Below are 26175 nucleotides of genomic sequence, written 5' to 3'. Positions count from 1 at the left end.
CTCCTTACACACAGGCTACTGCTGACATTAGCAAATCCTCTGAGTGCAAGGGAGAAGCTGCTGTGTGCCTGGGAGTTCCAAACTAAACATCCAGACTGAGGAGCCAGGCAGGAGAGAGCCCCCAAATCTCTGGGGCATATTGGATTCTGAATCCAATGTCTCGGTTATGAGAAAAGAGCTTCTAGTAGAGTTTGTAAAACAGCATTAGCACATAAAGTATGTTCTGAAAACATACAGTCCAAAACAATTTCGAACTATCCTTCCCTCTGGTTGTGAATACCTTGGCACAGAAGGGCACAGCCAAAAGGACCCACATGTCCTCTGGGAGGGAACGCTGGAACTTGAGCACTGTCTTGTCTGTGTTTCACTGATAGGCAGCAGCACACTGTCTCACGTGGTTTTACCAAGTACTCTACATGATATCCTTCTCCAAAGGAATGAGAGGCTGGGGAATTTTTTAATAACTAAAATAATCTTCTACCCAACAAGCAAAAACAATAACAAGAGCAGCAACAGCAACGACAAAAACCAGCAGATTTCCTGACCAGAATTTTACCATTGGTTACAAGAAACATGGAAAGACATTGGCTACTGCTGGATGTCCAACTAAGCTCCTCAGCAAATCCTGCCTTCTTGGCCAGCAGCCACGTCACTCACGCCAAATTAAAGTCACAACAGTAAGACCCTGGGCCACGGAGCTCGAAAATGGGACAAATGAATGTAGTGAAGATGCATTTATGCTGTGATATCATGATGCAATTTTTAGGGAGCTGTGACTGGCATGTTTGAAATCAGGACACATATACTTCTCATTTTTCTGTTACCGTTAGAAGCATGAACAAAATCCAACTCATAAACTCACATTTACCTAGGCATTTGTCCAAAAAGAAAAAGAAAGCAACAGTTCTCCTGAGATCTATCATCAGACACTGGGGAAATGTCACTAAACAGCCCATGTTTGCCAAGTGAAGGGGTTTATGAACCCTTTGATCCCAAGGACCATTTCTCTTCATGATATCTCTGCCAAATTCACTTGTGCCATATTCAAATTATCTGAGGAGGATGCTAAACCAAACAGTCTTTAAAAGCACTAATCCAATGAACGTTGTCAAAAATAAAAGCAGTGAATGCAGAATCCAAAAAAATGTGAAGGATTTGAGCTGAAAGATTTCTCTTTTGGAAATTTCCAGTGGGACAGAATTTTCAGGGAAGGGGCTTAAAAAAAGACTCCAGAGTTTGGATCTTTACAAAGAATTGCACTTGGAAGATTTATAGGTGAAGAGCAAGATTAAAGACTCTTGTTTTGGAACACAAAAGATGGACTTGATGACCTTGTACACTTGTAGCTTGCTGTGTCTATGCAAGCCAATCCATCTACTGCTGAGGGACTGATTTCATCTGCAAACTACTATGCCAATGACCTAAATCCAGGCACTGAAATATTCCATTAAGAAAAAGAGCTGGAGGACAATTTTTAGGAAATGGAGGACCCCAAAGTTTTGGTTTCACACTATCCCCAGAATGAATTACTGATGCTCCCCAAGGGCAGAGGACTTAGTTGTTCTATGGTGCTGCCTTGTAAGTAACGGGTACTCTGCATATGTTGGAAAATTGAGTGAATAAGAGGTCAGAACGAGGAAGAGATCATTCTTGATCAAAGTTTAACATTATAGCCAAAAGTCTAAGTTCTTTTGATGTTAGCTAGAAGAACAAATTATTCCTTATCAGAGTTTCTGAATATGATGAGTTTAATTGATATGGGAAAAGCTAGAGTTTGAATTCAGGTGTAGGCTAGCCAGTAGATATTTCCTAATTTTTGGAATTTGAATACAGGAATCAAATTTCTAAATCAGTAAAGTAAAAGCATAATTGAACAACAAAGGGTTCTGGGGTGATAAGTACTAAATTTCCATGTTAATAGGGAAAACAATAAATATTAGCTTATGCTATTATGTCTAGTTCGAAAAGATACTCTAGCCATTAAAATAAACCCAATGAAAACCAGAACCAGAAATACTACCCACCCATCTTCCCACCGACCCTGTTGTGATTGTGACTGAGATGACTTTATAGCTTGTTGCCACCACTCACTCGAGAAGCAGGAAACCACAGGATAAGTTTCTGTGACTCAGCCTACTTTGTCTGTGAACAGAGGCTTTCTTCCATCTCACCACACCCTTTTTCCTGCTAGGGCCCTGATGTCTGTGTTGTATCCACCTCACTAAACCAGAAGATCAAAAATACTCCCATAGTTAAGAAAATATAGAAAAAAAGAGTCATCTGTAAGGAAAAACAACTTCTGCTGATCTATGGCTCTCTGAAACCAATCTTACAGTATGGACATGAATCCATATGCACACGTAGGAAAGTCATTGGCCTTGCTGATTGAGTTTGGGAGCACTATTTGGAATAAAAAGTCATTTCCAGGTGAGGAGAGAAGGAAGAATGATGCCAGCTTAGTTTGTTTCAGCATTTCCTAGGTGGTCACTTAATGAGAACTTGCTTCTCTGGTAGGCCTTTAGGTGACTCTGGCATTGTAGAAGGGAATCCAGTTGACTGATTACCAAAAGAGGTGATCTATTTGGCTGCTGGATGGTGTGTTTCCTTAACAAGCAAAAACTGGGATTTCTCCTATCCATCAGCCCAGTGGTTTAATTTAATTAAGAACCAAACAGGTAGGGAGCATCTAAGATTCTTATTAAGGCACCAAGTCTGGGGACTTTGTTCCCCCCTTCCCCCCTACCCACTCCAGCTTAAATACAAGTTGCTGAGGAAAGAAATAAGGCCTGGACGTTGATGATAAATAGGATCCTAGGTTGAAAACTTTCTTTAGCCACTTTTTGTAAGGGTTCACACTAGCTCACCTATACTTCAATGTCCTCCTTTCTTCCATCTTTTAGAGTAGGATGGGGTTTTGAAAAGCCTCCTGATTGTACCACTCCCATCCCCCACCTTGCAGCTCTCTTCTTAAGGTCAAGGAAAAATTCAAAAGCCAACTTTTCCACCAAGGCTGTGGGGGTAAGGTAAGGAGTACTATTCAGTAGCCAATGTGCATTTGGCATCTTAAATGAATTTGATCAAACATTCACTTTTCTACACTGCACAGATGATAAAATGGAAAAACTCCAATCTCTTATAGGAATGATTATTTATAATGATTCTGAAAATGCAGTTCAGTGTCCCCTGACTTTGCATGGGCTTCGTATGAAGGTTTTGATTAGCCCTGCTTGTCAGGATCCCAATGGGGCAAGTACTGCAGTCTGGCTCACGAAGGTTCCCCCCACCCCTACCCATCCCTATAACTGCAATCTGGCTCAGAAAGATACCCCGCCTCCCCCCTCCCCCCATCTGGCTCAGAAGGGTTATCCCCCTTCCCCCCAACTGCAATATGGCTCAGAAGGGTTCCCCCCACCCCATTCCCCTCATATACACAAAATGCAATCTTCGGTTACCTGTCTGATAACTGAGAAAAATGTGATGGTATTTTAAGAGGACCTTCATGTTTATGAGGTGGAAAATGGAAAGGGAGGTGGACAGCTCTCTTTCTTTACCCTAAAATATCAGATGCTCTAGCTAATATTTAACACTAACTGATCTACTTACCTACCTGTTGTCAGATGTCAAATATGCAGATGCTACTTCTATTGCTAATCCCAATGAAAATGGTTTGATTTTAAATATGCAAATAAGGCTGTGTTAAGGTAGTATCAGTTGAAGTGCAAAAAGAAAAAAAATCTGTCATTTGGTCAGTTGTTTAGGCTGCCTTCCATCAAGCAAGTGGTTTAACTCCATTGAAATTCAGTGGAAAAGATGGTTTTGTGTGTATGTATAGGGTTATAAATGGTAGTGACCCAGTGTTTGAATCAAAGGGTCATCAAATGCCAGCTCCTTCACCCAGAAACACAGAGGTAGGGGGGGGACCTTTGTTGTTTCACAGACAATGAAAAGGACCCAAAGTGGGCAAATGACTGATTTAAGGTCATGCAGTCCCTGTGTCTGTTAAGAAGTTGGTTATTTGGTAACTAGGTCCCTGGGAACTCCATTAGTGATTTAAAAATAGCTTTCCAACACCACCTCCAGAAGGGGAATTTTAATAAAACATCAGAAATTTGTGGCAGGAAAGATGATCAAAATTCTTTTCAAAGCAGCTAAAATGGTATGAATGAATGGAATAAGTATGGTTCAGTGGTAGAATGTCCCAAAACGTAATCAAAACACAATTTCACTAAAAGCTCTCATTTTGCCACTTGTTTACTGATTGAGGATATGTATCATTCTACTCTGATGGAAAAAAGGAACCTTAAGCTTGAATTTTTTCCTACTAGCAACAATTAATCTACCTTTGCAATAGCGTCACCCAATCAGGAAGAACGACCACTGTTTTCTCAATCAAATTGTTAAGTGATTAGCAGTCTGTAGGCTGGTTGGTAACATACTTAGTGGCAAAATTCTATCCTTAGTATTACACTAGGAAGTTACTTTCAAAATAATCCTACCTACCACACTGAGACAGTAAAGTGACAGCATCAACAACAAATCTTGTAGCTCATGAAGATGATATCCAAGTCTATAGCTTACCCTTTCACACTGCCACTGATGGTATTGGGATTACCACAGAGGGTACTGGACCCCAACTGACTGGTACTCATAGAGAAGAGGGTTGAGGTCTCTCTGTATTAGTGCTGATGGAGCTTAGAAAGTGCTTGGCTTTCCTAACTCTGCCTGTCAGTTGATGTAGACTCCATGATGCTGCTCTGGAGATATTCCCTTGTTGTTAAAGAAGAGACAGGAAAAAAATAGCTAAGGAGATAACGATTCCTCTTCATCATCACCAGAAGGGACCCCAGACTCCATTTTCTCCTGAGCATTTGAGCTGTGGAAATGAACTTAACACATCGACATGGCCAACCCTAGAACGTCTCCATAACTAAGACACATTACAGACAACTCTAGCCACCACATTGCAAATGATAAACCAGTATGAATCCTTAACAATGAAACCCAAAGTATCATCCCCTCTGGATAAGAAAGTGGTCCATCCTCCAGGTTTGGTTGATCACTAAGCTGTTTTTGAAACAGGCCTGGTCAGATATGAATGAGCTGCTAAGCCTAAGCTCATCCGTCAGACTTTAGGATTCTGCTGCTGCTGCTGTTGGCAGAGCCTTGAAAGTTAGCCACTGGAGGTGGCAAAATCAGGCAGGAGATTTCTTTGCCTCCTACCTATTGTATGTCAAGGAGAGATGAAAATATCCTGAAATCAGAGATGAATCTTTCTTCTACAAGTGCCAAGAGAAAGCTAATACATAAGTTTCCTTGAAAAACTGCCCCTGGCACTCCAATGTGGTACTTGTGGAGATTAAATTTTGAGAAGTCTCTATTCAGCAGTCCACAGTAGTCTTAGATTACAGTTGTCTGTATTGAATGTACAAGTCTAGACAATGGCCTTGCATTATTACGCAGAGCTGATGGATGGAAAACCCGAATCCTCCCAAGACCATCAGGCTGCTTTTCTTACAATGCAAACACCTGTGTGTCCCTACCTCCAGAAAAATATCATTCTAAATGTGCCTTCCTTAGCTCTTCTCATCCCCAATATTCAAGATCAGATTTGAAATCACATTTTTTAAAAAAAATATCTGGCTGTAATTTAGCAGACAGCAGATTAACAACTCTTCTGGGTTTTGCTTTAGGAGAGAGTCGTGATTAGCTAATGTTTAGATGACACCTCATAGGTATGTAGTGAGATAGAGAGCATTAATTTTCCACTGCAGTATTTTTGGACATAAATTCAGTTTTAAGCATGGTAAAAGGTGTAAATGGTTAGTTGTAACTGATGCAGAAATGTGGCCAAATTGAGTGACATGTTTGGTGATGAGGACTTCAGGATTTTCTTAAATGTACCACTATATACAGTATTACTGTACAACTCATGTTTTTTTTCCCTTCCAAACAAAAAAAGGGCCCACAAATACTTATATCATTTGTAATTTTCTTTGGGATTACCTCTGAATTGTTTCATGATGGTATAGACTTGAACAAAGTCAACCCCAACTGATCATATGGCTAATCAGAAAAAATACCCATATAATAATGGGAACTTTAGGGAGCTGATAGGGCCAAGTACAGAATTCAGACCATAGATCATTAAAAGTACCAACCTGCCAACAGAATGTGAGGGATGGCTTTAAAGCAGGCATTATCAGGGTTACTTACTGGTTCAAGGTCCCTCCAGATGGCTCCCATCTACAATAGCCATGTCTATAGTGTAGAATTAGATTTTGCACCTCCCACTGAGGTGTGTATGTATGTATGTGTGTGTGTGTGTATGTATATATATATGTATATATATGTATATACATATATATATATATACATACACACACACATATTTTATATATGTATATATAAAACTCAGCTCTACTGTCAAGGAGAGCCCTTCTTCAAGGAAAGTTTAAGGAAAGATTAAAACTTTGTCAAGTCCCAGAATGGAAAGGGAATGTGCCAGTAGACTGCCCAAACCACTCAAAACAAATGCCACCCCTCTCTCCCATGCATTTTTGTTCTTTACTATTATAATTTGACAGCAGAGAATTAGGACAAGTGATGAAAACAAAGACAAGTCAACAAGCCCTCTAACAGTATACTGGTTAGCATCTTTAGAGTGGCATTGGTGTGTTGCTTTGTCTTCTACCACTGTTGGTTCTTAGATATTTTTGGGACATCTCCCCAGGGAGTTTCACAATGAAAATTGTCACTGAAGATCAAGGGTGTGGAAAGCATAAAACCTCAGCCATGAATCCTGACCAGGAATGAAGCAGTGAAAGGCTTTGTTTTTCTTTTTTTCTGGCTCATGTGAGTATAGATTTGGGGGACAGCTATATGATTTATAAAATTTGAATCTCTGCAGGGTCTCCATGTCTAAATTCTCTTTTTATACATAGGTAAGACAATTATGCCTTATGTCTCAGGAATCTATCATCTTCACAAAGTGCTTTCTTTTCATTTTTAGTTTTAGGCAGTGTGGACATGAAAATGAAACAAGACTGCAGGGAATGTAGTATTCTGTAAAGCATAGAAGGGGTAGACAGTTGGAAAGATGTAGCTAAAAATGAACCAAAATAGCCAGATGACTTAACATATACTACTCTGGAGATGTAGTGTCCACTTACATTAATTGATTCCTGCTTCCCACAGATACCAAAACAGGCATAAAAATGATTATGCAAATCAAAACATGTTTTCTCAAATAAGTGGAGTTCCACCAGTGATCGTCAGCACGCTGGTAGAGGTAGAACTATGGGATGATGAAGATGATGGTTCAGCCATTAGGACAGGTGGGCTTCTAGGCGAAGCCAATGCAGTCCTTGGCGGATGTAACGAACCAGGTTGGTCATTGTGCTGTGTTGTGTCAAAGGCCCCATCAGTGAATCTAAATCTGCAAAGAATTCTGGAAACAAGAACAAAGGTCAGTTAAGATTATTCAATGGCATTGGGCAAATTTGCTCTAGAGACCTAAGCCAGGTCTGCATGACACCTCCCCATCTTCATATTCCCCACCATCTAAAATTTAAAGAGTAGAAAAGTCAATTATTTGGCTCTTAGTCCATCTACCAGGTTTAATTTAGCAAACATTTTTTGGATTATTTTCAATTTTATTGATATCTTTTCTTTTTAGATCACTTAAACTTCCAAACATATCTTCTTTCCTACCCAGTAAGCCGTACCTTTGTAATAAAGAATAAAACAGAGGAGGAGGGGGGAAAGCAATTCAGAAAAACTAGACTAAGTTTAGACTGAGTTAGAAAATCTCCAAATGTACCACTTCTTCAAAGAGGAGAGGTAGATACATTTTCTCATCCTTTCTTTAGGGCCAGTCTTGGTCATTATAATTATACAGTGTTCGTTTACAGGCTTTCTAGTGTGTTCTTTCCATTTACATTGTTGCATTAAGTTGTGGATATTGTTTTCCTTCGTTCTGCTTACTTTACTCTACATTCGTAAGTCCCCCCTTGCTTCTCTGAATTCTCCATATTCACTGTTTCTTTGATATAGTAATATTCCACTACATTCATCTACCATACTTTTTCTCTAGCCATTCTCCAGTGGATGGATATCTATTTGTTTCTGATTCTTGGCCACTATCAAAGTGCTGTTATAAGTGTTTTGCTGTAGATTGGATGGACTCCTCAGGGTACAGATTTTTAATGTTATAGAGTTTTAGAGTTAGACAGGACCTGGCATCAAGTCCAACTTCGGTGTTCTATAGAGAAGGCAGCCGAGATCCCATAAGTGACAAAGCTGGACTGTGAACTTGTTAAAAGGGTTTTTGATAGCAAAACTGGTGTGGTGGTGGTAGTGGTGGTGGTGGCGGCGGTGGCGGTGGTGGTAGTCATGATTAATAGTAGTGGTGGTAGTAGTAGTAGTAGTAACAGTAGCAGCAACAGCAGAATTACAAAGCACTTTATGTAAATTATCTAATTTGATCTTCACAACAACCCTGTGAAGTAGGTACTACAATTATCCCCCTTTTTACATATCAGGAAACTGAGGGTGAAAAAGTTACTTGGCCAGATTAAATGAGAATTATCTCATTTATATATCTCATTTATTTTAAGTCATAAAGTACTTAATACAGTGCCTGGCACAAAGAAGGTGCTATATAAATGTTTATTTCTGCTACCTCCTCCCCCTCCTCACATAGTTGGTAAGTGTCTCAGGCAGGGTTCAAATTCAGGACTTCTAGACTCTTAAACCCAGAGCTTGACCCACTGTGCCACCTAGCTTCCTTAGACCAGTGTAGATTGGTAAAATTTTGCCCCTGACTGAGGACTGGTCTGTGGGGACCCACTTTGGGGAAAAAGGCTTTCAGATGAGAGAGAAAGTGTGTGTGTGTGTATATGTGTATGTGTTTGTGTGTGTGTATGTGTACGTGTACATACGTACATACCTAAGTTGGAATTTTCTTATCAAGGGTATGGACAATGAATGAGTTACAGCCTTGGGGATAAAAGAAGAAGCCATGGGTCTGGCTGACTCTCAAGAGATGAATCACAATGTACACTCATTGTCAATGGATAAAGGAAAGCCAAAGTGAGTGTAACAGATGTGTGATTGGCAGTGTTGGAGGTCAGTGAGTTCTAGAGGAGGTTAAATAGAGCTGTTCCTCAGGGGACAGAAGTGATTCATTTGAGTGAAGAAAGTTGAAACAGAAGTCCTTTACTTAAGAAGAGGAAGAAAAGAGAAGATAGAGTATATATAGAAAGTGAAAGGCAGAGAGCTCCAAATAGTGACTGTAATTCAGATGCCAAGTCAGATCCTGGAGAGAAGGGCCTGGTTTGGGGTTTTGTCCTTAGTGTGCAGCAGGCACGCGTGCAGGAACATGCTGAGTGGGCATTTAATAAATGCTTGATTGCTTGCTGAGTGAAGCAGGTCAGGCCACTTTCCATCTCAGTAAAAATCTGAGGCTTAGAGCTTCTTGTAGAGTTTGTAAGATTTCTTATTATTTGCCTTTTGGGATTTTTATTTAAAACTCATATCTATTTTTCCTAGAGTGGCCAGTAGTCAAAAATCCTTGACAAATCTACAGAAATACTGTGGTATTATTTCTTAGATATCAGAGAAAAAGAGAAGTTGAAAACTTGCATCATGTTTGGCAGGGGATGCCAGGTAGAAAATCTAGTGGTGGTGGGAATGCCAGAGAAGCAGGGGCCTGAGTCCTGTGGATCAGGAGTTAGTCTGGAAAAGCGTCTTAGGTCCTCATACTGGCACTAAGGCTATCAGTGAGTCAAAGCCCTGGATTTCTTGTCTTGTCAGAATGCTAATCAGTCCAAATAAAAGCAGTAGATTTGGAGAAGGCCTGGTTTTACGTCCCTCCTCTGCTCCATGTGGCCTCCTCTCTGGATCTCAGCTTCCAGCTCTAAATTTTCTACCACCTCTAAATCCTATAAACCTATGATCTGATTCTACACTTCACTGCTGGCAGATTGAAAAGGCTGTGGTGTAAAAATGACTTTGAGCATTTGAGCACAAATGACTAAGAATTGGACCTGACGATGCCAAATTTGGTTGTTTTCCCTTTGAGCTTATTATAAGCTGTCTAATAGCATTTTCAGCACTACTGACTAATGGCCAGGGATATTTTGAGTCAACATCAAGCAAGACAGGGAGCAGCTCCTTGACAAACTGTGGAAATGACAAGATTAGCAACATCTCATCAAACAACAAAGGCACCACATATTGGTGTAGCAAAGTTCTGAAGGTGAAAGATGAGTCTTTGGTTCAAATGTAGGGATTAATGCATTTAGTACAATGTCAACTTTCAATAACATTTGGAGACCCTCACTATCAAAATGAATGATTTTTCATTTGGTGAGTCCTACCCAGGACAATTTTCCACAACACTAGAGAATATATTTAGGCCAGTGTATAGCTCCTTGTTTAATACCCTGCTTCATATCCATACTCAGTGGGTCATTCTGTAACGTATCTGTGATGGATACTTGCATCTTTTGTCTGAGGAGAGCCTTCAAGACTGCATTCTGATCAGTCAAGTAAGAAGAGGCAACTAGGTGGTAGAGTGAATGGAATGCTCGAGTGGACTCAGGAAGACCTACATTCAAATTCAGTTTCAGACATTTACTGGCTGTGTGCCTCTGGGTAATACACTTACCCTCTATTTCCTCTACCTCATCATGTGAAAAATTGTCATAACAGGACCTGCCTCTCAAGGCATATTGTAAGGATCAAATGAGATAATTCAAACAATGCTATATAAATGCTAGCTAATATTAATAATCTTTTTTGAAATTAAGAAACAGTGGAGACAGTTGGAATGTACTTAGTTAGGTCCAACCACTCTTACCTTCACCACCTGAGGTGCCTTTTCCATTTCTTTACCATATGTACATGTCAGGATCTACAGAGTGCCAGGCAATGTGCTTAGCCCTGGGGATATAAGTATGATAAAGGACAACCCACGCCCTCAAGGAGCGCACAACCTAATGGGAGAAGACAAGACACAAAAGGAAACTAAAAAAGAAGAGGTCAGGCAGGGGTACAACTAGGGAAGGGGCCCAACCAGGAGGCATGGTGGAAAAGTCAGAGAAGATCCTATGTAGTACAGCCAAGTGAGAAATTAGGAGAAGTTCTGAGTTGAGCTCTCAGAACATCTCTCAGAACATGTGTGTATACATATGTACCTACATATCTATACAAACATATTGTCTCTCCTGGCCATAAGGGCACTGATTTTGTAGTTAGGACCTGGATTCAAATTCTACCTCTGTGTCCCTTCTAGAACTATGATCCTGTGACTACTGAACAGACCAGTGGGCAAAGATCATTTACATTTTGTCCTTGAACTGCCGGTGACCAGCATAGTACCTGGCACACAGTAAGTCCATAGTAGAAGTGTGTGTGTGTGTGTGTGTGTGTGTGTGTGTGTGTGTGTGTGTGTGTGTGTGTGTGTACGGGCTGGGGAGGAGAAGGAAGAAAACCTCAGGGAACCTGAGTTAATTTCAAGTATTTTAAACTCAGTAATGTAGAAGAGGGATTCAGCTTGTATTAGGATACTAGAGGACAGAGCCAAGATCAATGTCTTAGCAGTCATTGGACCAATGGGCCAATTTCAGTTGGACATCAGGAGAATCTTTGAAGTAATTAGAACAGCTTGGGCTGCCCCGGGATGCAGAGGGCTCACCTCATCAGCTCTTGAAGCTTGAGAGTGAATGCCCTCTAGCTGACTTTCTTATAAAGGGAGTTCTTTTTGGGAAATGGGTTTAAGAGGACATCAGCCCATAACATGACAAAACAGGAAGATGATAAATGTTGGAGATGTGGGAGAATTAGTGGAATACTAATTCATTGTTGGTGGAGCTGACCATTCTGGAGAACAATTTGGAACTATACCCAAAGGAATATAAAAATGTGCATACCATTTGACCCAGCAATGCTGTTTCTAGGGCTGTATCCCAAAGAGATCATAAAAATGGGAAAAGGACCCAAAAGTACAAAAATATTCATCACAGCTCTTTTTGTAGTGGCCAGGAACTGGAAATGGAGGGAATGCCCATCCATTGGGGAATGGCTGAGCAAGTTGTGGTATATGAATTGTGCTATAAATAAATGAAAAAAAAAAAGAAGATATCAGCCCACCCCTAATCCAACTGCTCTGCGGTGTTTGGGGTCCTTTTAACTCTTACATTCTCAGATCCTATACTTGGTGCTATCTGTGTCTTTTGGATCCAGTAACCTAGAGAAATTGCAAATGCTTGAGAAAGTGTACCCAAGTGGATACGGTGCTGGCCTTGGAAGTCAGCAAGACCTGGCTTGAATCCTGCCTCCAACACTTACTAACCAGTATGTGAACCCACTTAAGTCATTTAAGTTCACTGTACCTCAGTTCTTTATCTGTAAAATAGGGATAATAATGAGTAGTACCAATAACAACTTTCTCCACGGATTATATTGGGAGGATCAGATAAGTGAATGAATGGATGTACTTTTCAAACCTGAACTTTAAATGTTATCTGAATGATTATTACTACTGAAGTAAAGGATATCAGAAATTTAGTTCCATGTCTGTCCACAGAGGGATTGTATAAACACAATATGCCACCAACAATTGTTATATGCAATAGAAGGTTCATATGAGATCCAAATGCTATGGTGATATAAGAGGAGGATTTGGAAAATTCCCAAGTGCTTTGAGGTCCACAGAATAACTGAAATAAGTACACAAATCAAAGAAAGCTCTTAACTAAAGAAGATAAGTACTTCCATCTGAATATCTGTGAGCATATGACCCAAGAAGGTTTTCTAAAAAACCTAGTCACAAAGCACTGATTTCTAGCTGCTAAACACCAGTACAAGTAATAATTTGAGAACTTGGCCAGATGATGCATAAAGTGTCTGTGTATAGGTACGTGTGTGGGCATGTACCTAAAAGCATAGTCTGCCTTGTGTTATCAGGACCAGTGGCGTCTGACCCTAGAGTTGATACTATACTCATCCCAAAGCCCCTATCTCTGTTATACGGCTCAGTCCGGCCCCTTTATCTAAGAACATGCCTGTGCAGCTAATTGCTTCCTCTTATGTAGTGAAACTGGCGACCTGTGGTAGGTGGGGGAGGTGTGCATGTGCCTCCCTGGTGCATGTACAACATCCAGGTATGCTGTGAAGATCTTCTCAAGAGTCTTAGCTAGGGAATTGTATTCTTTCAAACTATTGTTAGCCACTTTGCATGTCTGTAACCTTGGGAGCAAAACAAGGTCTTCTTAAAAAAAAAAAGCCCAGCTGGCCTCAAATAGTGGTTGCAGCTGCTAGGCTAGAAGTTGGCCATCTATACACCTGCAGACATCAGAGTGGTTTGGGCAAAATGGATTCTTATTGTGCCTATGGTTTCTTGATGTTGGCAAAATCACTTTCCCAGCTGAGCAGTGGAATTTCTATCATTTCTTTTCCCCAGACCTCAATTCAGGAAAGAAAAACTCAGAGTCCTGGGCCCTTTTTACACTTGTATTGTGAAAGCTGATAGGTAGGTAGATTGGGAAGATGCTGCTAGCTCAGTACCACTGTCATAACATGGCCATCCTGCTAAGATTGGAGTCCTTACGCTCAAAAGCAACGTCTTTTCATTACTGACAGACACTAATGACTCCGATGAAGATAGAAGCACCTTAGTTCAAATGAGAAAAAATAATAGAATTTTGTGGAGCCCTAATTAATTTGCTAATCATTCTGCCCTGCCGCCCTTCTTCCTCTGTGTTACTCTTTATTCTAACACACACAATGGAGTGAGGCTCAGCAGTCATTATTTGCACACGTGTACCTCTGAAGTTCTGTTCAGTCTCCTTCTTATCCTCCCCTCCTCCCCACAGGTACAAACAGTTAAGGGGACATACACATCTCAGCCCTTGAGTCCTTTACTTCCTGGGAACCTGAAGGAGCGGTTTTGCCAAAGAGGTACTGAAGAGTGAACATCTTCCTCTCCCCCTATCCCCTCCCTCCCTTCTCCCTCCCTTCTCCGCCCCATGAAGAATATAACTCCTTCAAAACCACATTATGGAGGGGCTGGTCAAATAGTCACCTCTGTTCTCTCTAGTAAGTCTGTCTGCCATGTCCCAGTGTTCATAACCACGAAGCACATTGTTGGTGATGTTGACATGGCTGGCTGCCATGTGGTGGATTCGGTGAGGAATGACAATAGGTCCCAAGGATGGTAAAGCACTTGATGATGAAGGGCTGAGGGACAAAGGTGACGGTGCGTCTGTGCTCCTAGGGAAAGGAAGAAGAGTCTCATTCTCATAGCCACATCACCTCCTTCCTTTGTCAAGTATTACAGAAGGCTTTTTTTCTACTACTTTTCAGATGGATAGAGATACTTTTTGACTAATAAAATATAAATTCATTTAAAAACCAAAAAAATTAAGACATAGTGATGCAGACATGAGAGAAGAAAGATGATGTCTCGGAGGCAGGATTTCATGTGGACTTTGGGACCTTACTAATGCTACTGTCTGTCAGGTACATCAATGAAATCATAGGTCCAGACTCCTGTCTCCCCCATCTCCCAAAAAATCCAAGTGAAGTTTCGCATCAGGAAGATATCTCTCAAGTCGGGTGTATCTGAGAAAAGTCCCCTGTAACAGTTTTACACTGAGACACTAGTGTATTGTGTGCATCATGATGTCTAGGGAGGATGGGATTTCACTAACCCAACCTGTGAACTAGGGTCAATGGGCCTGGAACACCAACATGTGCCCCCAAGGACAAGAAATGCTGCCAGTCCCTCTAAATTAGGTACCCTAGAGCAGTGCTGTCAAACTGAATAGAAATGGATCCCTGCAGGCTGCATATTGACTTAGAAAACCACAGATGAACGTTATCTATGTGGTATTTTTATTTATTTTCTTAAACATTTCCCAATTATAATTTCAACTGGTTCAGCCACACTTGGGAGTTTTGTGAAGCCCTTTGCCTGTGGCCCATGAATTAGACACCTCTGCCTCAGATTAAAGGTCAATTTTCTGGCCCCAATTACACGATGTTGTCCCCTAGATTCTCACCATTCAAAAGTGAAACGCTCACCTTCTTCAACCACAGTGCCTGGTTATGTCCATAGGACTGGTCTAGGTCGGTAAACTTTGCTTTGGGTTTTTAAGTGACCCCCAAAATTGCACTCTCTAAATATATACATAGATGCATGTGTACATGGATGTAAAACAAACGTCACAATCTTTCAGAGAAAGCAAATCTCTCCTGACCATAATCATTTTCCTACCTGTTACCAGAAACAGTGATTGGCAGTCAGCAAACACTTGCTGACCAATTATTGGAGTGTTCTGTGGAAACCACAATGACAGTTGGCTACAAATCAAGTCACCACAATAAACAAAATTCAACTCTTAAGAGCCCCCTGTGGAACTGCATTAGAAACTTGAGACCAAGTGGGCCCATGAATGTCTCACTAGGGTTCTTGAAGGCCTGCTCTGGACATCTCTTAATTGCTGGCAGTTCATCTGTGTGTTGTCTATATAAAGAGGAAGGTTTTGAGTTATCCACTTAGGGTAGGACTAATGTCCTGATATCGATTTTCTTTGAGTTCTAACACTAGCAATTAGGAATCATCTGCTGGCTGCCCACTGTGTGGAGGTCATTTGTGCCTATCTCTTCTCACATGGTTTAGATTCATGTGGCTGAAAAATCATTCAGGATCATTTTCTTCTGAAATGGATTTCCAAATCCACAATCAAAGTTTGTGAATTCCTCAGCTTCCCATCTTCCTTCAGACTGCTTGCCCAGGCCAATATATTGGCTTATCCCTGGAAAACCCACTTAGGAAACCAGTGCGAGAGAAGAGAAAAGCCTTGTTAGGAACACAGTGTGTTTGTTTCTATCTTTTCTTTCTTTTTGTCTTTCAAAGGAAAATTCCACAAAGAAATCTTGGCAATTCCCTCTTTGTCAACTGTGGCTACATATAAGAAATGAGGGTGACTTCAGGTCTGACACTCTCCTCAAGCCTTCTGAACTCACTGACAGTGAATACTTCCTTTTTTGAATGGCCATGTGTAAACCCTAAATGGTAAAGATGCATGAATAAATGAGGGGGCAATTCTTAATAACCTTAAGACACAGTAAAGCTGAACGTCCATAGATGAAATCTGAGAGTGTGCTTCCCACCTGGTTAAAGGAGCCTGTACAATCCTTTCTGTAAACCATGTATACACATGTGAGCTTCCTTTGGCTTCGGCTTGTCTGTAGGGGAAAGTGTAGCATGACAATAAAAATCTCAGTCCTCATGCCCATAGATCTCTGCCTCCACGTTAGGCTTCTGATTGTCTGGTATAAAATACTGGGGGATATTTCCTGCCATCTTAGTAACTAGTCACTAGATGCTATGGTTTTTATAGGAAGGCATGTTAGAAAGAAATGTTACATTCCTTGTTGATGGGATAATGCACAGTATCATTGGCTTCATCCAGGCAGTGGGCATTGCCAGAGAGAGAAGTCTATACAGACAATACAATTGACCAGCCCCCAACTTCTATATAATCCACCTTTTCTATGTCATTATCATTAAGTAGGAGGAAGTGGGAATTTGGAGCATTTTTATTTTCACACCAGCCTACAAACTGACATTAGAGTATGGACACCTGAACTCAGTATTTGTACCAGTGGAATGAAAGGGTGAATAATAATCACGATCTAGAATTGTTATAACACCATGATGTCTGGGGATAACTGTCCGTGGACTATCTACTTTTTGAAATTCCTCTGTTTGATGCCAACACATCAGGAATCACTGATATTGTCAGCACCAGGAAACCCCTCCACTTCTGGAGATGGACATCTCTCTAGAACTAACCATTTAGGATTAGAGAAGTTAAGTGTGTTGCTTAGGTTTGCAGAGCTCGTGTCATAGATGGGACTGGAACCCAGGTCTTCCTGCTTTCAGGTTTCATTGCTTCTCAGATTCACCTATTGTACATTCCTTAGAACAAGCCCTACGAAGGCTGTTCTAGACCTTGTCTTTTTGGGTCACAAATCCTTTTCTGCTGTGGCTGACTCGAGCATCTAGAATGTTCTAGGTAGACACTGGTAGATTCAAATAAGATTAAGATCTTGTCCCTGACATGATAAGTAATTATAATACAATGTAGGGCATCACAAGGCAAGGAGGAAACAAACACTCTGGGGCTTTGGTGGAGGGATGGTGTTCTCTCTGACTTTCACACCCAAGAGGATGACCTGAACTCTTACTTTCTGGGGGGAAAAAAGAGGCAGAAGTTTCTTTACCTCATATGAATTCTTCCCTCTCATCTTAGAGGAATTTTTTTTTTGATTCTACTAATGGCCAACTGTATCCCATTCCGTGCTGATTCCTAAAAGCCTTTGTTTTGCAACTTTGCTGGCAATATTTTCAAGTGCTATTCTCTCAACTGTCTAAAAGCATCCCCCAGATGTGCACAGGTGTTTCTCTTACTTTTAAAAGCAACCCAAACCAAACCCTCTCATGACTTTACAGTGCCCTTGGAGCTGGCATATTTCTCTTCTTTGTTTCATATTGAATTTCACAAATGAGTAGTCTCTGATCATTACCTTTGACCCCCATCCTTATTTTGCCAATGAAACTGCTCATTTAAACATCGATGGGATTTTTTTCTCTTTTCCTTCCCCTCCCTCCCTTCCTTCCTCCTCTCTCTCTGTCTCTCTCTCTCTCTCCCTCTCTCTCTCTCCCTCCCTCCCTCCCTCTTTGTGTCATCTGCTACCATTGCTACTCTCTCCTAGGTGGTTTCCATTCCATGACACTACCCTCTTTTGATTCTCTAACATCTTCTCTAACTGTTCCGGTCTCTTCCTACTTTCTGACCCTGGGTGTTCACCAAGTTTCAGTTCCTTGCTTTTCTTGATGTACTCAGTCCCTAGGATCAATATAAGGAAAGTCTCTCTGACTAGAAAGAAGGTAAAACAATGGAGTTGCTGATAAAGTCCCTCGTTTTGTGGAGTCAAGCCCACATGTCTAGAATGTTTGAAATTCAATCTTGCTTGGAGGCAAGGAGACCACAATAATTGACCTACAGAGGTTATTTTTCATCCCATCATTCAAATGCTTTAGGACCTAAGTGAGTGGGCTTTCTTCATAAAGAAGCTGCCTTCTTAAAACTGTTTGAAGGTCCTTTTTGAATTCAACTTGACAAGCTCAAGTATGTATTTAAACTCTTTCATTTTTTTAATTTAAAAAAATGCTCTTATTTCTTAAGAGCTACCCATTTGACCCTACCCAATCTCTATTTGTGTGCAGGGAATAGGTTTCCCTCTGTTTTTCCATTTTTATCTTTTGAACTCCAAAGGAGAATCTTTCATTTATGTATCAATATCAGAGTAGACCCCAATTCAGCCATTCAAATGTGATAAGTTACTCCTTTTTTTAAAAAAAAAATGAAGCTTTTCCTTCATTATGAATATGGAAATCATGTTGAAGAAATTATGTTTGCACCTGTAGTATCTTGTCTGAATATTTAGAGAAAGAGGATCAGTTCTACTTGAAATTAGAAAGTGTGAAAAGCTACTGACAAACGGGGGTTTGTATTTATAAAGGGTACTTTTCCTTTCTAAAGTGTTTTCCACATAATTTAATTTACTTTCACATCTGTGTGAGAGATGAAGGGCAGGTGGCATCATTTTTACTTGACGATAGCAAACATTGATTAAACGCCTTGTGTGTGCCAGAAATTGGGGCCACAGAACCTGAAAATGAGTTTACCACCAGGCATTGGGGAGTTTCCCCCTTTCTTTGTCATTAGCTGTGCCCTTCTCCTTTATCCTTCTTATCCATCCATTCTTCCAGGACCTCCTCACTCTCTTCTCCTTCACCTTGCCCCAACACCCTTCTTCTCATCACCCACCTCTCTCTCTCTCTCATGCTCAATTCTTTCATCGTTTCTTATTTTGTTTGTACATAATTTCTGAGACAACATTTTTCCTCTGAGAGCCACTTGAGCTGTATGCACTCCGCCCCCATGCTTTGGCCTACTGTTTCATTACCCTTCCCTTTTCCATTCTCTCCCATGATCTGTTTTGTTGTTCAGGGCACTGTTGTTTAGTTTCTATCTGAGGTTTATTTGTATTTTTGCTTGTGTTCCCCAATTACTATTTTTATTGCATCACAGAACATGTTTAATATTTTTGTTTTTTGAACATTAGCATTTTTGTGTGCCCAAACACATATTTTAAATGTTAGTGTTGCTTCCCCTCCCCCTGCAATGAGCAAGGTTGACATTGATTTGAGCTGAGTCTCCTGCCACTGCTCTCTGGTTTTCTGCTTCTTGCAGATGTTTTTCTCCTTTTTACTCTTCTTTCTCATGGCCCACACGAGACTTTGTTTGGGATCCCGTTTTCCCCTCAAGCTCCCTTTCTTCACTATTGCCTTTCTTTGCTTCACTTACTTCCTCTTCTCTCCTTCTTGACATAGAACCCCTCCTCAGGTACCCTCTTTTCCTCCCTCTTTCTCTTTTCTCTCCATTCCATTTATTCCCTCCCTCTTTCTCTCTATTGACTCTTTCCTCACCTCTTATAAATGCACACTCAGGCTTACTGGTCATCCTTACAGACGTCCTGGTCCATACTAACTCCTAGGGTTACCTTCTGGAATCCTCTCAAATGTCCCTTCTCCTTCCCCAAGTCTTAGTCCCATGTAGCTGGGCTTCTGTTTTCACATCTAGATCCTAACTTTTCACGCTGATAACCTTTTCCCCCCTATCATCTTTGACTTCTTATTTGTGCCTATGAATCCAAAAATCATCTCTCCACAGAAAACTCCCAGGTTTCTGTATCCAATCATACATTGTTGACTACTTGTTCATACATGGTCTTCTTGGATATCTGATAGTCAGTTCAAAATCAGTGTATCAAAAGCAGAACCCCAATATCTATGCCCACTCCCAAATTTTCTGTTTCTGTTGAGGGGGCCGCACCATTCCAGTCAGTTCATTTCCCAACCTTGTCATCATCCTTAACTTTTCACTTTCCTCCATTGTACCCTCCCGAATCCAGGCACTTGTTCTGATGGCCACTTCCATTATTCAGATCCTTGTCACCCATTGCCTGGATTACTGTGATAGATCACCTCCTAACTGGTCTCCCTGCCTCCAGTCTCTTCCCTCTCCAATTCATCTTCTGCACAACTGCCAAAAAAATCTTCCTGAGACCTAGAATTGACTGTGTTACTGCTCTGCTCAAATAGCCTGATGGCTCTTCCCTATCTCACCTCTAGGATAAAACATAAGCTACTCAGCTCAGCATTTGAATCCTTTCCCAATCTGCTTCTTTCTAGGCCTATTGCACATAATCACCACCCCCTCCCTTGATCCCCCTTCTCAGCCAGACTGGGTTACTGGGTTATCAGGGGTTTTTCCTTGACCTGGACACTCCATCTCCTCCCTTCCCCCTCCTACATTTGCATAGCTCTTCCCTATTTAATCACCAGGCTTCCCAGTCCTCCAAGAGTTCACATTTTATTGGAAGGACACAATAGGTTCACAGGCTTTAGACAAAATAAAGATGCAGTAATCTGGGTATGGTAGGGCATTAAAACTTAGAAGGAAGTACCTCTTGAAGTGAGTGGCACTGGAGCTGAGGCTTGCTGGGAACTAAGGATTCCAGGAGGGAAAGATGAGGTGGGAAAGCCTGGAGGATAGCCTGTGTGTAAAAGCACTGAGGTGGGAGATGGAATATCATGTATGGGGCAAGTCAACCAATATGATTCATAGATAGAGAGAAGTGTATGATCAGCTTGGAAAGCCAGAATGGAGCTAGACTGCAAGGAACTGAAAGTGCTGTACAGATATGCTTGTATTTATTCTTGACTCATTGAGAAGTCATAGATACTGTCATCTCTATGCTTTAGGAATAGTGATTTAGAAAAGAAGGGAGGACAATCAGGAAGCTATTGCCTTAGTCTAGGCCAAAGGGGATGGGGGTGGTTGGAGATGAATAGAGGAGATGTGATTGACAAGACCTGGGAGCTGATGTCCTCCCTCAAAGCCCACTGCAGATACTACCTCTTTGGTGAAGCCTTCCTTGTTATTTCTCCACTTGGTACTGTTTAAAAATGCATAACCAAGTGCCTTGGAAGAGTCTATGGGGAAATTTTTCTGTGTGAATGCCTTCACACCTACTTGCCTGTGACTTTGTAGATAGGTCCTACTGTATGGCTCCCAGACAGTGTGTGTGTTCGTCCTTCATTGCCAAAGAAGACCATGCCATCAGAGAAATGATGACATGACTTGCGCTTGACTTTGTTTTGAGTGACGGAGGGCTGTGCAGGTCCCCAGCCTCAGTTCTCCTCCGGAGCCATCTGGATCCAGTAACTGGATATTCATCAGGATGACTGGAGATGACCCAGCATGAGGTAATTGGGTTTAAGTGACTTGCCCAAGGTCACATAGCTAGTGAGTGTCAGGTGTCTGAGGTGAGATCTGAACTCAGGTCCTCCTGACTCCTGCACTGGTGCTCTATCCACTGCACCACCTAGCTGCCCCTTGCCTGGCTCCCACACAACTGCTAAGCTCCAGAGGCTGAATCTGACCTAGGGTCTGGTGACTACATGCTTAGTGGCTGAACAGCTGTGCCCTGCTGTCTCTAGTCTGTGTGCCTTGCATGAAGTATTTAATGAATGTTTTTTTAACCTAATCATTGACTTATCCCTATTTGTTGTTACAAGCAGGAAAATCCAGAGATTTTAACGGAAGTCATTTAGTGCCATTAGTATATGGTCTCTTTGCCGTCTCTGAATTGGACGGCTTCGCAAGTACCTCAGAGATTGTGTCCAACATTCCAAATCACACTCCTGAAAGAAACCTTTTGTAGAACTAGAAGGGACCTTAAAAAGAACTAGTCAAACTTTCTCCCATGGCAAAAGCAGGAAACTGAGGCACAGGGTGCTTAAATGTTGTATCTATGATCAACAGCTACTCAGTGTTCTGTGGAAGCGGAGTTAGAACCCAGGTTTCCTCATGTCCCCTCTAAGAATAAGGCCCTGAAATATTGATGTTCTTCCAATAAGGCCACCCTGGTGAGATGGTTTCACTGAGCCTCATATCATCATTATATGATGTGATTTTATATTTTACATCAGGGCATTTAGCATTAATAAAAAAAACTGTCATTATGGCTCAGATAATTGATTGACTGAGTGCCTTTCCATTTTCACCACTGTTCTTTCTTTAGTTTTATTAAACAGCACTTACCATATATCAATGAATATTTCATTGGTCTCTCATTACTGAGTAAATTTTTGAAAAATTATTGTATTGGCAGTTAACTTTCCTTTAAGTCCCTGAAATGGTGGCTCTGTTTATGACCCTAATTTGGCTTAAAGATCAAAGGGACCCAGAATGTGGTATGAAATCACCCTTCAACATTTCAATTCTTCCTTTTGCTGAAGCTTGGGACTAGACCTGTGGGATGCACAAACCACCCTCATTGGGGGACTGACCTTCGTTCCAGAGTTGGAAATGTGCAAGTATTTTTGGCCTAGAAAATGATTCCTTTTCATGAAGAAACAAGTAATTTTTAGAAAATACTTACTTTCCACAGCTTCCCCATGGAGATGGTATCTGGGCAGCCTTGGAAGAAGTCTGGAGAGAGAGAGAGAGAGAGAGAGAGAGAGAGAGAGAGAGAGAGAGAGAGAGAGAGAGAGAGAGAGAGAGAGAGAATGCAGAAATCTATTTTGTAATTGATTAATTCAGAAACAGATGGAAGTGTGATTTAAAGTACATTAATATTGATTACAACGTTCCTGGCTGCCTCCTGTTTCGTTAGCAGGAGCTGGAATGTATGTATGCAGCATGTCAGCACCCAATGCACAGTGCTTGATGAAAATAGCTGGTTAGGATAATTAGTGGGCCCCAATCAGGACCATGAAAGTCACTTGATGAAAGATATGAGCTGCTAAAAGACCCAGTGAAATCAGAATCAGTTTTCTAAGAAGTGGCTTAATTATCTTTGTATTAAATTTAGTCTGCAAAACAAGTTCTTGTGAGTGCAAGAAGCTGGTCACCTTTAGCAGGAAGAAAAAACTTTTCCCAGGTGGAAAGATGCCACCTGCAAGGGGGTGGGGAGGAGCACCCACTTGAAGTAGGTGGGAGGAGATACTTTTAGATTCTTTAGGAATATGGGCTGTAGACAGGAAAACCAACTTTATGGAATTAAAGCAGCACTCTCAAGGAGCTTTTCTATGTTATTTGGCCACTCATTTCATTTGAAAGTGAATCTGTTTTTCTACTTCCTGGTAGAACTGAGATGACTTAAAGAACAAACTGTCAGTATTTTTGCTTGTGTGCATTGGTGGAAGAGGGAGGAATTCAGAAATCTTCTCAGTACAACAATCCTGAATAAGGCTGGGCCTTAGTCACCATCTAATTTGGGAAGCAAGCCTTGTGAAGGGGATCACCAACCCTCTACCAACCCCTGTTAGCCCCCAGTACCACCTACTGTCATTGACCAGAGGCCAATGACAGGCTTGCAAGGCCAAGAACCCTAAGAAGGGCAGCATCTCCCACACCAGTGGCTCTGGTTCCAGCCTGGCCCTCACAGTTATAATCTAAGTATTATAACTCTTGGAGAGATGGAACCTAGCAACTGATTCTGAAGGAACTGTAACCCTCACCTCTTCAGCAGCCATAGCTACTAAAAACCCAGAAAAGAAAATTTTTGCTATCCAGGTCCTTGGGAGTGTCAAATGGTGGGATACCAGGATTTTGTTGTTGTTCAGTTGTGTCAGTCATGTCGGACTCTTTGTGACCCCATTTGGGATTTTCTTTGCAAAAATATTAGAGTGGTTTGCCATTTCCTTCTCCAGTTTATTTTACAGATGAGGAAACTGAGGCAAACAGGGCTAAGCAACTGTCCAGGGTCACACAGCTCGTCAGTGTATGAGGGCAGATTTGAACTCAGGACTCCAGGCCCAGCAGGCTATTCACTGCAGCACCACCCAGCTGCCTGTAAGATTTCCAAAACACTTTACATATGTTAGCTCTTTTGATCCTCACAATAATTCTGTGAAATAGGTGTTAGTATTTTCTCCATTTTAGGAAATTGGGACAGGCCAGACTAATCTTACCCTTCCTCTCAAATCCTCTTGGAAGGTTTCATTTTATATCTGTCTGTACAAACCTACCTGTCTTTGTTATCTCCCTATCAGAATGAAAGCTCCCCACCGGCTCTCATTCATTATCTTTTTTGTGCCCCTGGGGCTTGGTACCAACTATCTTGCTAAGTCCTAGTGGGCTGCCTACGGGCTGCAAGCCGGGTTGACTCTGGGGAATTTCTCACTGGGTTTAGGGTTTGTTGATTGTACTCTCCCATCACCCCCCCCCCCCAAAGCAATCCTTTCTCAGATTCCTTATAGGCTTCTGATGGACACTGAGGTGGGGATTTCCTTTCCTGGTAGATCCCCAGTGATTACAAAAAGTGGCCTTGTTGCATGAGCCTTTTGGTTTTAGATCGAAGCCCACAGATCCTCAGATGATGGACCTTTTGGAAGTCCGTCAAATGTTTGAAGACTCCCCGGAGACTATGTAGTATCCTGGGCACACCACAGGACTTTGATAAGGAGCCATGCCCCCACCATTTAACACTAGCTAGGAGATCTTGGGTGAGACCTGGAACCTTGGTCTCCTCATTTGTGAAAAGGAGTCAGAAATGCTTGTATCACTGCCCTCATGGGACTTGCAGGGCATGGATGGGGAGCCAAAGAGCTCGTGGATGAGAGGGCTTTGCAAGTATAAAGCATTCTAAAAAGGCGTGTTGCCATTTTCCTGAGGGAGTTAACTCTGCAGTTGCTTGGTTATTGTTGTTTTTTGTGGGAAGGGTTTATAAGAAATCCTTGCCCTTTATCTTCTAAGAGAGACAGCGGACCTTGTACCTGTTTAATGGTTATCGTTCCTATTCTCACACACTCATTGGTTTTTCCAAAGGGACTTCAGTGCAGAGGGGGACAGAAGGCACGCTCCAACTGTAAACATGACTTTCAAATATCACTGAAGCTGCCGAAGGCCCTTGGTTGTCCATCAGGACAATACTGAGGTGACTGAATCATTTTCTTTTCTCTTCTGTGACCCAAATCGAATGTAAGCACAACACTGGGTCCCTAAGGAGGAGGGGTGGGCAGGGGCTTCCGCAGCTAGTATAACCTTGCTGGCAAAAATTCTGTTCTTTGCAAATTGACATTTAATAACGTGCCTGTCAGATCTCATTAATCATTTCATTCACCAACTCTCTCCAAAAGATACAAAATAAGGATTACCTTAAAATATTCCATGAGAGATCTGGAATACTTCATAGCATGGTCCCTCTTTAGTTTAAACATTCTCAAGTACAGGAGTGATAAGCATCGGTAGCTGTGGTAATTAGGAAAGGATTAGGTTAATTCCATTGTTTAATAAGCTGTATAAAAAAGGCAGTATGTATATATTTTAAGTTTCTTTTCTAAGGTTAGATAGACTGAGAAATATAAGAAAATAATGGAAAAAATGGGGGAGTTGAGGGGGAAGCATTAAAATTCCATCTTGATAGTGGTATAAATGCTTAGTCAGCTGCTGAGACCATCCATTAGTTAGCCTTTAATAGTTTAATAGAAAAGAGGAATAATGGTCTAGTGTAAGCAGCTTAGGGAATTCTGTAACTCAAAAGTCTTTCTTTCAGGCTTCTAGTTGTTTCCTCATGTTGTCCATGGGACTCACCATAAAATGGCGAGTCTCTTGTCCCATTCGGTGGCAGAAGAGCAGGTGAAATTCTTGAGCCTCAGGGCGTACCTTTAAAAACAAAGGAAACATTTGGCACTCTGAAGATAAGCACAGAAAATGTGGGAAATCCCAGTCAGGACAGTTTGCTAGGAGAGGCTCCATATAATACCCTGAAAGTAAAGCAAACACAGCTCTTTTCTGGGACAGTGGCTGCATGACCTTTGAAACATTGGAAATCCAGGAATCCTAAGCTCCTCCCTTGGGGTTTTCCTCTTGTGATGCTGCTCATGGCCCCTTACAGGGGCTTACTGATGGGGCTGGGCCTTCATTGTGTTCTCAAGAAGGTAGGGGAGGGATGGCACCAATGGACTCTCTTGGTTGTCCACCATTCTAGGAGACACTTTGGGTTTTGTCTGGTAATGCCCTTCTC

At 41.5% G+C, this 26175-nt stretch overlaps 1 protein-coding gene across 7 annotated transcripts in view; it reads right to left on the bottom strand.

Moving 5' to 3' along the window:
• Nucleotides 1-6693: 6693 nt before the first annotated feature.
• AFF2 (ALF transcription elongation factor 2) overlaps nucleotides 6694-26175 on the bottom strand; it is a 529569-nt gene continuing 510087 nt past the window's right edge. For 6 of the 7 annotated variants that reach the window (XM_072626094.1, XM_072626091.1, XM_072626093.1 and 3 more), the window contains 5 exons: nucleotides 25743-25814; nucleotides 25307-25400; nucleotides 22588-22637; nucleotides 14087-14274; nucleotides 6694-7447 (listed from right to left, as the gene is read on the bottom strand). In XM_072626094.1, coding sequence (XP_072482195.1) covers nucleotides 7326-7447; nucleotides 14087-14274; nucleotides 22588-22637; nucleotides 25307-25400; nucleotides 25743-25814 — 526 coding nt within the window. In that variant the 3' untranslated portion in view covers nucleotides 6694-7325. The remainder of the gene's footprint in view (nucleotides 7448-14086; nucleotides 14275-22587; nucleotides 22638-25306; nucleotides 25401-25742; nucleotides 25815-26175) is intronic. The other variant, XM_072626095.1, reaches the window with a different exon arrangement.

Source organism: Notamacropus eugenii, chromosome X (genome assembly GCF_028372415.1).
Source record: "Notamacropus eugenii isolate mMacEug1 chromosome X, mMacEug1.pri_v2, whole genome shotgun sequence".
In the NCBI taxonomy this organism is placed as follows: domain Eukaryota; kingdom Metazoa; phylum Chordata; class Mammalia; order Diprotodontia; family Macropodidae; genus Notamacropus; species Notamacropus eugenii.
Note: the sequence above shows the minus strand (reverse complement) of the source record. Positions and strands in the feature narration are given on the sequence as shown.